Here is a 15,356-nt window from a genome sequence, read left to right as displayed (position 1 = left end):
AGATCTATATTTTAAATAAGTTATTGTAACTCTTATGTATGACAACGCATTACAAGTACCACGTGGGAAATGAGATCAGAACCATAAAAAACAGCAGTTGCGAATTTTCAAGCCCATATCTAAGTAACAGTACCACTCATCAGTTGTGGGAATCTTATTTGTTCTTAATGTTACAGAAAAGCAAGGAAGTGTTCGTTTGTTTTTTTGAATTTCGAGCAAAGCTACACGAGGGCTATCTGTGCTAGCCGTCCCTAATTTAGCAGTGTAAGACTAGAGGAAAGACAGCTGGTCATCACCATCCACCGCCAACTCTTGGGCTACTCTTTTACCAACGAATAGTGGGACTGATCGTCACATTATGACTCTCCCACGGCTGAAAGGGCGAGCATGTTTGGTGTGACGGGAACCCCCTAATTTAGCAGTGTAAGACTAGAGGAAAGGCAGCTGGTCATCACCATCCACCGCCAACTCTTGGGCTACTCTTTTACCAACGAATAGTGGGACTGATCGTCACATTATGACTCTCCCACGGCTGAAAGGGCGAGCATGTTTGGTGTGACGGGGACCCGCAACCCTCAGATTACGAGTCCAGCGCCTTAACCCACCTGACCATGCCGTAATCAAGGAAAGTGAATTAGAGAGCAATACCACAAACTATTGTAATTATTTAATGAATTGTTAAATTTTTTTGCGTGAATCTACACAAAGACCAATTTTGCTTAGTCGTTTTCGATTTTGAAATGATAGGTTAAAGGGAAGGCACCTATTCAACAGCATCCACCGCCAACTCTTGGGTTACTCTGGTCTGTTCGTTCGAGTAGCGGGATTTCACTGTCACTCTTACAAAGAATCCACGATCAGGCCTGACAAGATGAGTGTCAGTTCCGGGTCCCGGGAAAATACAGGGGTAAGGAATAATGTATTCTCATTTCCATAATATACCTACTGAAAACTCGCAGTATTGTGGGAAATAGCTTTGCCTCAAAAAATATAAATTAACATATTTGGCTTCCGCCCACCGGAAAAAATCTTCATACGCCCATGAATGTACCATAAATTTAAGAAAACTTTAAAAAAGGGACATAACTATCCCCCGGGGCCTGACCTGCCTCTCGACACCTTTGTCCACGATCCCAAAGTGCAAAGTCCGTTTTGGAAACAACGGGACGAACACCTCGGATTTATAGTCTTGACATTCTAAGCAGTAGGTTATAATCGGTACGATTGATTGTTTGTCTGGTTAAACACAAAACATGTAAAATGAGCTAGCTGAGCTGTGCCTGCCGAGAGATGAAGGGGGGGGGGGTTTATTACAAACGAGTTGGTCGGGCGATAAGTAAACATTTTATTTTAAAAATTGGCATATCAGCTCTCAATGTTTATAAACCTGTATGAGTAGAATAATGAAACCTAAACTGTTTAGGTTATTAACTAATACAAGGGACAGTGAGGTTAAACTGCCAACCCCATGTATTATAATTTATGATGTGCAGCTGTATTCAGTGGATTATACACAACTACGTACACACTGGTGCGAATGTAAATTTCAAGTCGTGGCTTTTTTATGTGGTTGAACAGTTTTGAGCTAAGACAAGCACTTTTTTTGTTTGAATTTATTTATACAAATTTCGGGAAATAATTATATTTGTCGCTTTCCTACAAAGAGTAATTACAAACAGTGTAACCACTGATTTTTTTAAGATACTACTGCTTTACGACAAATTGTTTGAAGTGAAGCAGCCCCTTATCAGAGTCCGTCTCACATCCACAATGTATATTTCCGCCATTGCCCCGCACAAGCACCTTCTTTCACTTGGGCGAATATTTAAATGAGTTAAGTGATTTAAATACAGGTGCTAAATATAGCACTTATTTTAAATTGCAGTTGCTTCGAGTTAGAATGGGGACTATTTTACTTCATATTGTAAATCAGTTTTATTGCACCTGATAGGTAAAATGGCTCTCAACCATAAAAAGTGCCTTTTTTCAACATCTAAAAACATGTTTATATCCAGTCTTTGTTTGAAGTAGAAATGAAGTTTACATTAAGATAGGGTTAATTTTATTTTTTTTCACAACAATAATTTTTACTGATGAAAACGGAATTCGAAGTTTAAGGTGGCCGCCACATTCCACTTTTGTCTATAGGAAGAAAAATTGAATTTAACCCTTGAATTTCAAAAAGCTTAGTGAATAAATACACTTCCACCTTCCGTTGTCAGTATTGATTAGATAACATTATTGTTATAGATGTACAACTTAAAGATAACATAATTCTAACTTGAAGTGGTGATGAAATTGTACGTAGATTATTAGGGCTGAATGATAGCCTTAGGTTAATATATAAGGATGAGCAGATTGGCTAGTTATACTTGCGGGATCAGTTTAATGGGAGTAGGGTCGTTTTGGAATGGAATTTTACATTTAAATGATAGGGATTTGGTTTGTTTGCTACAACTATTAACCAAGCTGTACGGGAAGATTTAAATAGGACTAGATAGTAATGAGGGCAAAAGTAAATTAAATGCAAAAATATTAGAAGTTTTGCACAGGAAATGAGTAGAGATGTAGTTATAAGAGTAGGCTAAATCGTTACTATTGTCATGCTAGAACTTTAAGAAATCAAATAGATGACATTAGAGCAATGGCAGAAATTGAAGATTTTGATATAATGGGAATAACTGAAACATGATTAAGTATAGAGGATTTTGATGACAGAAATTTCTTTGAGATACATAGTTATAGGTTATTTAATAGTGAAAGAGTACTAAAGAAATGGGAAGAAGTGGCTTTATATGTAAAATGTGAGTTATCTCTTTGAAGTTGAGGATATTAAAGATTATAGCAAAGAAGCCGAATCCATTTGGATTTTATTAACGGATATAAAGGGAATAAGCTTTTAATGGTTATTTGTTACAGACCACCAGATGATACTGATGAAATTACTGGGAACTTTATAGTGAAATTAGAATTTCAGCTGTTAAAGAAGTCATAATGATGGGTGGTTTTCATTTCAGGCATGTACACTGAGAAATGTTAGAGTCAAACCATGAGGGAGAAAGATTTTTAGAAACTGTTCAAGGTAGTTTTCGTTACCAATAAGTCAAGGAACCTATTATAAACAACGTTATTTTAGGTTTATGTTAACTTTTAATATTTATAAGTTGGAATTGGGGAACAAGTAGGTTGCAGTGATCATGGCTCTAACATGTTTGATGTTTTGGTGCAAAATGAGATCAGGATAACGATATTTTATTGTAAATTTGCTTTAAAATTTACAAGGGATGCGACCAAAATAATCTTTTGTGAATTCGGGAGCTGAGGTTTATGGAGACACTGATCAGATGTGGAAAAGTTAAGTATTTGAGATAAACATATTCCTTATATAAAGAAAAGGGTGGGTGGATGTAACTAAGAAAAGCAGATTGACTAACCTGAGTAATTTACGATGAGTGGGAGCTAAATCGAACTAAAACAAAATAGATAACCTCGAGCACTTCTCTTTGGAGTGCAAAGATGTGAATGTAAGCGAAGCAAAACTATCTACTGAGTTCTTTCTAAATAATTGTAACAGTCCTTTATAGGCCACTAGTTAGATTCAGCTATTTAATAAATTGCGCGTACTTACCAAAGTATTTAACACTAAAATCATTTTGCAAAGCACACAAGCTAGCCTGTTTAAAGCCTTATAACAATAAATACACAGTAATACCATAAAGCCTGATATTGATGAAGTAAAAAAAACAAAAAACAACAACACACTACAACGAAATTATTCAAACTTAACTTTTCTCCAAAGATTATAGTGTGCATGCTATAATTCCAGCTGTATTTCCATTGCACTCTTTAGAACTTATAGCTTATTAAACTAAATGATAAGATCATGTCTTGAGAGACCTACAATATAAATAGTATTGCACACAGATCTCGCATATTTAAATATTCTACATTCGGTGACAAATATTTTGAAATTTAATATGTATATCGTCTCTAGATACCTATGGTTGTTGTTTGTTATTGAGCACAAAGCCGCACAAAGGGCTCTCTGTGCTCTGCCCACCACGAGTATCGAAACCCTATTTCCAGTAGTACAAGTCCGCAAACATACCACTTGCCACTGGAGGGTGGTACCTGTAGAGACAAAATTTATAAACAAGTAAATTCTATATTTCACTGCACCATTCTTTTGGTTCAAGTGAAAGTTTTCCAACAGAATAAAAACTTTTTAAATGAATGCAAAATGTACAAACCTATAAACCGCGCATTATATGCTGCAACAAGTTTTGACGAGGCCTCTAGCTTAAAACTAATTTTCGAGCACTATGGGGTTAAAAACAGATTTATAATTTATATTATGCTTATAAAAAGCTATTATAACTGTTGCACACAAAAAACAAACAAGGTTTAATTAGCAATTACAGGTATTGTCTGAATATTTTATTGACTAGCTGCTGCTCACCTATGTAAATTAACACTGTACTTTAAAGTCACTGTGTGTACGCTATCTAATGACTGTTGTTCGAAGTTGAAGAGCGAAACGGTTCTTTTACTTAATAACAGGTTTGAGAAAATAACCATTATTTAGTACCTTTATCACAATCCTTTTTACTTAATTCGTTTAGGGAAATAACCATTATTTAGTACTTCGTGGATGTGACCTAAAGTACTATACCTTGATCGTGTTACAAAATTCAAAAATATTCACGTACCCAAGTTATGGACTTAGTTAACTTTATTTACAACAGCCACAATTAAAGTGTTTAGTACAATTCTTGTTTTATGTTATAAACGTGAGCAGTTTCAGATGTACAACCTTGTAATATGAAATACTACTGAATGAAGAAAAATACTGGTTAGCTCAAGAAATATGTTTTCCTGTAAGTGGGATGATTTTTTTTTTTCTCACATTAAGTACATGATCCCCATAAGTTCCGGCGACTGTTAGGTGCGAAATTTATTTAAAGACAACATTCTCCAGATATTCCCATATTAAAGATAGGATCACGAAAATATCTCAGTGAATTTTATATAAAGCAAAGTAAGTAAAGCAACTGATTCTATGTTCTTCGATTTTATAATCAGCGTTAAGACGAAGAAAGAAAACTCCAGCACAAATACCACATATAACAAAAGCAATTCTTCACGTGTTAGTGTCGCACATAGCTAACTCTGCATACTTTGTCTTACTTGTTACAGAACTCCATTAAACTTCCATTTATTACAGTTTATTGCTTACCGTCAACTCTTAGACCACTGTTGTTGGACCGAATAATGTGATTTCATCCCTACACTTATGATTTACCTGCAACCCCTAAGTGCAGAGCAACGGTAACGGGACGCGAACCACAAAACCTCAGTTTGGAACGTTCACCATTGGGCCACGATCGGTACTGTGTAATTAGAACTGAACTAATGTTTTTCTTTAACCATCTTAACGATAAATATCTCCAACTGAAAATTAATGCTCTAGTTACTAATAAAACATACAACGTTTGCAGCAAAGTTATGTTTTGCGTTCTTGTTAAAAAGTTACTTTAACAGATTTTTTTTGGTGATTGATCAAGAATGAAAATATTTCCTAAAGATGTCTACTTTCAATATTACATTTTAAAAGTAGCCATAAGTCATATTTGAAAATATAAAAAAATGAAACGTAAAAATATCCTGAATTTACTTCTACCTAACATATGAATGAGTTATCAAACCTTAATTTTACCCAATTCTTTTTTCTTTTCTTTGCATCACTTCGTAAGTAATATGGCAAAGTATGATCTTCCAGCTAATGACTGCTATTCTTTTCAAATAGATGAAATTATAGGGGTAATCAGACACAAGTACAAGTAATGTATCATCTATTAGATTAAATACAACTGTATTTGAGTTTAATTAATAAATATTTGAAGATCTACGATAAAGAGACAGAATATTTTGCTTAACAGTTAAACAGAGAAAAAAAAGTGTTTCTCTGTTGTTTAACCGAACTTGGTGAGGTTCAGTTATGCATTATCTGATGGCCGAGTATTTTGATAATGGTCCTGAAAAGTAGTTTATATTGAAAAAGGCTCCTTCGCAAGGCTATCGTGTACAAATAACACCTATCCTCCCCAAACTACTTTCCATAATCCATCTTATGCACGAACATAATTGTTTGCCAGCGCCTGTTGCAAAAACACAGAAGAAAAAAATCCATAGATGCCGATTTCAGTAACTTAACGGTTATATCTTCATGTGAAATACTGTAAATATTTGGTTAATTCTCCAGCTACTCGAGGTATGCAAATATTGAAAAACATTGTCGTAAAAGCAGCTTGTGTGCAGGAGACATTGCTTTTCCAAGAAGAGATCCTTCTTGGTTTTGAGTACTGTTGTCACAGAACCTAAGTTCGCGCAATATGATCTATTTACTATTACTATTTTACTCATAAGTCTCGTTCTGTGTCAGTGGTTCTGTGTCCAAAGTTAATCAACATTCCTTTGTTTTCCAATGCTATTAAGTATAACGGACATCTCCGCTTTGGAAATTCTAAATCTCCGATCTAAACACATCTTTATGAAATGATTGTTTAAAGATTTTGCGGAGGAAAGAGGTCTTACCTACCTTTTCCAAAAGCGGTCAGTTTTTGGCAGCACCATATTACCGACGTAACACCAAAAAATGTAGAAATGTAATTCTGATAAACGTCTTTCGATCACGATTTAAATTCATATTTAACCCTTTGTTATTTCGATACATTCACGTTTCGTTTTCAGTCCAATATTGTCTTAAATGTCGACATGAAGACGACACACATCTTTAAGTAGTGGTCTTGTTCAGACATTATTTTATCGAAAAGTTTCAAAGACCAGACGTTCCGCCGACGCCTTTGATAAACGTTGTATCTAATAGATGGATGCGTGTAGTTACATAGCTGTCAAACTGATACAACTCAAGTTATGGCGTTTAATGAGAATGAGTGAAAACGTGTTATTTCAGAGGTTTTTTTATTTTTTGGTAATCTCTGTGCGTCACGTTAACCAACAGCAGACTTGTATGATCAATAACGAATTACGTTTATCAGAATCGTGCGTTATGACGTACATAAAACTAAAGCGATCGTGTTATACTCAGGAGATTTGAACCCCGGTAGTGAATTAAATTTATAGAACAAGAATATAGCTGCTAATTATCAGCTGCAAAGACGTCTTGTCTGCGTGGTTATAACTAACATATGATAGTGTTATAAATATACTACACTGTGTTAGTTAGTTATAAATATACTACACTGTGTTAGTTAGTTATGTGTTAGTTAGTTATAAATATACTACACTGTGTTAGAGTTATGAACTTTGTTTCCTCTCACTCTTGTATTTACACTTTTAATCAACTTTATTTGGTCCGGCATGATCAGTTGGTAAGGACACTCGACTCCTAATCCGAGGGTCTCGGGTTCGAACCCGTCGCACCAAACATGCTCTCACTTTCAACCGTAGGGGTCTTATAATGTTATGGTCAATCCACTATTCGTTGGTAAAAGATCCCAAGAGTTGGCAATGGGTGGTGATAACTAGCTGTCTTCCCTCTAGTATAACACTACTAAATTAGGGATGGCTAGCGCAGATAGCCCTCGCGTAGCTTTGCGCGAAATTAAAACCTCCCCCACCCCAAAAGTGACATGTTTTCAATACCTTCCACTATTTCAGTTGCCGGTGTTCTCAGTGCCGGTTTTTCTTGTGTGTTTTAGGACAGAGGAACAGTTGAGATTTTATTCACTTTTTCTTCCATCAGACCGAAACATGCACATAATATAAAATGTTTTTATTTCGGTTGCCCATCCAAGCAATCCTTGTCACGTGTATATTCTATGAATAACTTTGTTTATTATATGAAGTACCTGCACACCCTTCTCTCGAATATAAATATACTTCAAGTACATATTTTATTTTCAGAACTTTATTTTTAATTCACATCATGTTTCTTATTATATCTCAAACTAAATTGATTCACTCACTATTTTGTTGTGCCAGTTTTCTCCTCTTACTTTCCCGTTTCATATTTTTTGCACTCTTCAATTTTAACCCTATCTGTACAATATTCCTTAACCCACCAATTTGTTCATGGCAATTCATTCCTCGCTGATACATCGGTCAGTCTACGGATTTACAACGCTAAAATCAGAAGTTCAATTCCCTCGGTGGACTCAGCTGATAGCCTGATGTGGTTTTGTTAAACGAAAACACACACACACACACTCATTGTCATTCTTTAACTTTATCCTGTCTCTGATATTAATCCATTTCCTTTCTTTTTTTTTTTACATACGTAAAACGTGCGCGCTGATTTAAGTAAATTCAATAACAATTGTGCTTTATTCCAGTGATTCTCAACCTGTGTGCCGCGAGAGATTGGCAGGTGTGCCGCGGAGTTTTTGAAACATATTCAACTTTCTTGGGATTTTACAAGCAAGTCGAACACATCAGTTAATAAAAGCTACTATATAGACACTGAAACCTTCCAAAACACTCGATGGTTTTCATTGAACTCGATCACAGAGAAGTTTATACTTAATTTCATTCTCGACTGCAACGGTTCGACTGTTAGTTTAATTGTGGCGCAACAAGCGCTTCGTACGTCAAAAATGATGCATCAAACAATCAAACTGCTTTCTGGAACACGTTCTCATTCTGCGGCAAGCTACAGCTACTACGCTGTAGGTAAGAATTTTATATCAACTGCAGAACTTCATGTTCATTGTGTATGAATTAGCTTTATCATTTATCCATGGAAAAATATTTAAGTAAGTCTGGTACTGCAAAGGAGAATGTGTTGAATCAAAAGCAAGGAATCAAACGAAAATACAAAAACGAATACATCGAATACGGTTTTATCGCTTTGGAATTTGAACATTCTCAATTACCATTCTGCCTACTCTGCAATGCAGCTTTATCAAACGAGGCGCTTGTTCCTAGCAAACTGAAGAGACACTTGGAAACTAAAGATTCAGCTGTGAAGGATAAACCAAAAGAATACTTCGAGAATCTCGCGGCTGAACAACATGAACGATCAAGGAAGCTTGTGAACTATATAAGCTGATCGAAAAAGGATTGATTGCAAGTTATAAGGTTGCTCAATTGTTGGCAAAACGAAAGATAGAGCATACGGAGGCCGAATCAGTCATTGCGCCAGCGTTAGCAATCATCGTTGAAACTATGCTTGGAACGGATGCCGCCAAAAAGGTGAAGCAAGTTCCACTGTACAATGACACAATTTCGCGCAGAATTGTAGACTTGTCGTCGGATTTGAAGGATCAAGTTTGCGAACACTTCGAAGCGCCTGAAGATGAATTGTCTCTGCTGTGGCCTCTTCAAGTTGATGAATCTACTGACGTTAGTGGAAAAGTTCAAGTTCTGGCTTTTGTTTGATTCATAAAAGATGAAAAATCGTAAACGAATACTTATTTTGCAAAGATTTAAAAAGTCAGCAAAAGGCCAAGACATTTGCGAGTTGGTGAATGAAAACATTTTGCTCTTCAAATTACATTGGAATAACTATATCAACGTTTGTACCGATGGCTGTCCTTCAATACAAGGAAGGGATTCGTCACTCTGGTGCGCCAACAAAATCCAAACATTAGAATTGTTCACTGTACGATTCACAGAGGCGCTCGCCTCCAAATCTTTGCCAAAATATTTGCAGTTTGTTATGAATAGAGTTATTCAAGTGGTGAATTTCATGAAGTCTCGGCCACTTCAATCTCAACGTTTCTCTCTTCTCTGTGAGGCGATGGATTCAGACTATAAAAAGCTACTGTATCACACTGAAGTTCGATGGCTTTCGAAATGAAAGGTGTTAAAGCGTCTTGTCCAACTAAAAACTGAAATAAATTATTTCTTGGAGGTTGAGGAAGCAGGTTTTGAATTTTCTTTTCATGATGAGATCTGGTGGCTGAAGGTTCAATTTCTCTCCGCCATGTTTGACAAATTAAATTCTCTGAACTTAAGTCTCCAAGGACCATCTGAAAACATTATTACTGCAACGTCCAAACTGAAGGCCTTCGATGAAAAGGTGACGCTGTGAAAGAATAAGATCTCGAAAGGAGTCCTTGATTTTTTTCCTTCTGTTAACGAATGTCCGTCACAGAAGAAAATTGTCACTCAAATTTTGAACACATTAAGCGACCTACGGTCCGCACTAAAACATTGCTGTCGACGAATATAACAGGGTGACCTATCCATTCGGAATCAACGAGACAAATCTTACAACTGAGGAAGAAGAACAGCTCATTGATTTACGAAACGACAAATTTTATCAGTCATTATTTCCCGAAAAGAGTTTGGATCTCCATTAAAAATTCATATCCTGCAATCAATTCAAAAGCAGTTGAAGTTGTGCTTTCATTTGCATCTTTGTGGTTTTGCGAAATTGGATTTTCAGCACAGACCGAAATTAAAGCCAGAAAGAGAGAGAGGCTTCTTACAGTCAATGATGAAATGCGAGCTTGTTTTGCCTATGTTAGAGCCTCGCTACAATTTGATTTGCTCTCGGAAGCAGGCACAGGCGTCACATTGAAAACATATGTAAAATTAAAAAGTTTTGATTTTTCTGCTATACCACAAATTCATTAAAAAGCCTTAGAACGACACTCACGACCAAAGCAAGCGATAGTATTGTCAATGTGCAGATGACGTTAATATCGCTTTGCTTTGTCTGTGATTTGCGTTCTAAGGCTTTTAACGCTTGCCGTATAACGTGTACCTAAAAAATCGTTGAGGCTTTCCAGGTGTGTCTCGAAAATTTGATTGTCGTAGTCAGAAAAGGTTGAGAACCACTGGTTTATTCTGTCCCAAATGATACGATTCCTACAACTCAAAATTATTTGTTCCTCCTTATAATATTTATGCCCTTTGTTGTTTTTGTTTCTGGGAAAAAAATCGCTATATGTTTTTCTTCACCCACTTTACTAAACTCATGTAGTCTCTGTTAAGACTCCTTTAAGTTTTTACTTCCCCATTCTCAGCTTTTAACCAGTCACGGCGAACTCAATTTTTAATGTTTCTTTACACCTCAGTACAAAAATGTTAGTTTTTTTATTTCTTGACTTTGTCCTATCTCTTCTCTTTATCTTTCTAGCTTGAGTGGCTATAAAACAATTTTATTTCAATAGTATCTCATACACAACCCTATTTCTTGCTTTTATATAGGCTTAAATACAAATGCCAATATGAATTCAGCTTAAGGAGTTGTAGCCTATCGCATGTACATTTAAATCGCCATGCTCAATATCCTTATTGGACAGTGCAGTTCTAAATACGAATGTTAAATATACTATTTAATACTATTGGTAAAATTTGTCTTATGTAGTGTAAACTAGCCCATGATGTTACAAATATCCATTGTTTCTTTAGCATAAAACAGAGAGGATTATACAAAATGAATATTAAAGATAACAATATCCGGATAACAAGGAGGAAACATCAGAATTGAAACTTACTATTTAACCATGATTCGCCTATCGTCTCATGTAGCCAATGAAACAAACATAAAAAGAGAAAATAAATATACCCTACAAATGGTTCCCACAATGACAGAAAATAATCACCAGTTCAATATTTCTTGCTGATACAGTAAGCGTAAAAAAATATCACCACATGAAGACTACAAAATCGATAATGAATTATCGTTCTTGATGCAACCAACACGTTAACTTGTTACATTGTAAGGTAAATAAAGAAGCTAACGCAAAAGAAACGCTTTAAAACGTAAGATTCGTCAAACGCACGCGCACACACACACACACACACACACACAGAGGGTGGCCCGTAAGTCCCTACCATCCATATGGTATTGTTATATTCAATTACTCATGTGTTATAAATTTGTTTCTTTTTTTTAGAGAAATATGGCCGATGTAAGCCCATTTACACTTGAAGAGCGTATTGTGCATAATATTATGCAGCGAGAATGATGGACAGTACACAGATACACTGGATACACAAGATATATAGATGGGTAGGGGCTTACGGGCCACCCTGTATATATATTCCACACAAACACAAGCTTGAACCAAAATAAACCCTGCACAAATCAAAAGGGTTCCCAGTGTATGGACTATAATGTTGGATATAATATATACTCTAAGTTTTGGAGGTGGCTAAAGACATAGGACCCACATTGCGGTGGGGATACACCGTCTATCAGTCTTAATCTCCGTTCGCCAATGTCCTATAAAGAAATAATAGTAATAAAATAATTAAATAATAAGGCAATAAAAATAAATTAAGAGAACGAGATGTGAGTGCTCAAGCCTAAATGTCCCACATCTATATCACCATTCACTGCCTGAAGACATTTGTGTGAAAGTGACTGTTCTCTGAAATAAAGGAGAAACAAAGTAATAATAAGGTACTGCCACTTGGTCAGATACTTATTAATAGTCCAATAGACAAATTATACAAGTATGAAGGATCCCAACCACTAATCCTAAACTAACTAGTATAACTACTAAGTGCAACTCAAAGCCCATGGTAACTACCACTTTTCAGACACAATACAAGCCTTAAAATGCGGTAAAGTGTTCATCCGCATAAAGGAATGCCAAGTTGTTTAAATGACATTAATAAATAAAAATATTTCTCAGAAACTTTCAGTAAAATTTACTTACTTTTTACTTTATATTTATTTAATTCATTCTTAAAATTATTAATATTCTACGATAAATATATTTAGAGTTTCTGTTAACTTCGCAATTATTCACATTTTGGAAAATTTGTAATACGTTACAATATTTTATTATTATTGTTAAATTATTAATGCAAAAATTAATTTTCAACGGATTTAACAAGACTGAGACCGTGTATCCCCACTGCGTTGTGGGTCTTACTTTAGTAGTCACTTCCAAAACCTATGGTACATTTTGTACCCCACATTATAGTCTGTACCCTGGGGATCCTTTTAATTCGTGCAGCGTTTTTTATTTTTGTTTGGGCTTGTTCTAGTTTATCAGAAAATGTCATTAGTCGGAGGTCTAGATTAGCTGTTTCAACGCAGCTCCTCCTTTTGATTTATTTAACTCGAATGTTGAGTAATAATTATATACATACACATACATACACACATATTAACCGAACAAAGTCTAGAATTAATTGTTATAAATGAAAACTCGCATCTTAATAAAGACATTAAGAAAAACCGTACATAATGTCGCCACTCTAATCTTTATTGAATGATAATCGATTTTCATCTTTTGGTAATAAAATAATCAAATCTTTTTTTTAAAATGCATACACATCGCAATCAGTTGAAGTAGTTAGCTTACATGGAAATGATTGATACGGCCAAGTTTGAATTATTGACTTAAACAAATTAGCCAGAAATTAATATGATTTATCATTTTGGCGTGTCCTGAAGCCTTGCTTAATAATGAGGTTATACACTTATGGAATAAATTATCAAAACACAACTTCTTCAATAGCCCTACGAGAATAAAGTGGCAATCTACTAAATAAAATTCAATATCCACATCATGTTTTAAACTCCATTATAAATAACTTCAGTGCTTGTAGTAAGACCAACGTTTCTCGAACCTTTGTCACCCATACTTTTCTTTAATATAAATATGCATTTTTTAATGAATGAAAGATAAGTTACGTGACAAGATACATTACACAGATACGCATCAATATCTATAGTAGTAACTAATTATTTTCATTAATAAGAAATAATCGCTCGACCCCCCAGGAGATAATTCACGCCTCCTTGTGGGGGCACCACACACTTTGGAAACGTCACCTTTGAATTTTATATACACGTATATATATATTTAAATAAATATATCTAACCACGTTAAAGAAATGAATTATACTATAATAAATAATGTATTTATACTCGAGCTCAGGAATATCGAGTTTTATCGAAGTCGGAACAAAACTGACAAACTAACAAGTCTTGGAAACTTAATTAGATACCGTGGTTTAATTTGATATGTTAAGAAATGATTTGATCAAAGAAATTAAAATAAAAAAACACTTAACATATATCAATACTTACTCAACATAGTCTTCTTTTATGGATCCTCTGTTGTTAAATATTTTCAAATGCGAAAAAATAATCAGTTTATACAGGACACTCGGTTAGTCTCGAAAGTCATGTTTTTTCATGACTTGTGCAAATACAACTACGCTTTCAACGAGAAATTCTGAGTTGATCAAGCTGGTAAAGTTTGCGAGGTTTAATGATCTTTCTGATATTTTGGTCAAATAAGTTCACTTCACACTTTCCTCATCCACGTTTTGGTCTAACTTTGGCTGAGAATATCAGTTGCCTTCTTCATACACTCTGTAAGGGAGTAGTACACTTCCAAGTGTGGAAGAAAGCACACATAACGTAGACGAAATGCCATGTTCTTGTTTTAATGGCAAGATCTGTTACAACAGAAATTAATAGTTTGTATTTGTGGTCAGGTCTTACTATAATCAGGACGTTTTACATTATTGAAGTGAATATGAACTAGTTCATTCTTACATTATAATAAACTGGTGTAGTTAAATGATGATATTATTTCTGTACCGGAATTATTAAATTCAAATAACCACAACTTAGAAATCAAGAACCAGTTCACAATTTACATTAAAACACAACTATAATTATTACAACTAGAACCAGATGAAACAAGTTCTCAGCTTACATCAAACTCAACTACAAGTATCGGTTAAGATTCTGGACTTACAACAACCGAATTGTGACTACACAATTTTAGATTCAGTAACAGTTCTTAGTTTTTAAATAGCAATTACAAAAAAAAAACAAAGCAACAACAAACAAAAACATAAAAATCGTGGTTTAGTTCAAGAGAGGATATCAACAACATTCTAAACCCACTGTTGATAAATTCAACCTTTATAACAAAATCACGAGTTCGACGCCAATATCATAATCAACCGTCTACTGTTCGTAACCAGATTCTCCTCACTTCACACTACGGCACGAAGAAGCAGAGTAACATTACGCACTCAGACTCTTTGTATTATATCAAGTATTTTTGAGCGAACTGTATCGACTAACATTTCTAGAGATAAACACAATACGCCGTCTTACCCTGAATACGTCTGGACATTCTAACGGTCTAACTATCAACCACATTAAGCGCATGCTTGTTTACTATCACGTGAGCTCTATTCAAATCACTGTGCGTGGTGGCGCTGTAAACAGATCTTTCGAAATCGAACTGACTTTGTTAGAGCTAGATTGGAATTCATTTACAAAAAATACAAAGCCCTTTGGTTGCACAACGAAAGCAAAATAAGTTGATAACGTGGAAGTGATTATGTTTAATCGTAATGTTTGGGAATATAATTACATTTTAACACCAAGAAAGAAAATA

At 35.0% G+C, this 15,356-nt stretch overlaps 1 protein-coding gene across 8 annotated transcripts in view; it reads right to left on the bottom strand.

Annotated features, from left to right (window-relative positions):
• The window catches only part of LOC143229715 (calmodulin-binding transcription activator 2-like), a 119,932-nt gene extending 104,809 nt beyond the window's left edge, over nt 1-15,123 (bottom strand). For 5 of the 8 annotated variants that reach the window (XM_076462438.1, XM_076462445.1, XM_076462442.1 and 2 more), the window contains exon 1: nt 14,024-15,064. In XM_076462438.1, the coding sequence (XP_076318553.1) occupies nt 14,024-14,030 (7 nt within the window). In that variant the 5' untranslated portion in view covers nt 14,031-15,064. The other 3 variants (XM_076462441.1, XM_076462439.1, XM_076462440.1) reach the window with 3 other exon arrangements.
• Nucleotides 15,124-15,356: the final 233 nt, after the last annotated feature.

This window comes from Tachypleus tridentatus, chromosome 10 (genome assembly GCF_004210375.1).
Source record: "Tachypleus tridentatus isolate NWPU-2018 chromosome 10, ASM421037v1, whole genome shotgun sequence".
Lineage (NCBI taxonomy): Eukaryota > Metazoa > Arthropoda > Merostomata > Xiphosura > Limulidae > Tachypleus > Tachypleus tridentatus.
The sequence above is the reverse complement of the archived record's forward strand: the minus strand, read 5'-3'. Positions and strand labels throughout refer to the sequence as shown.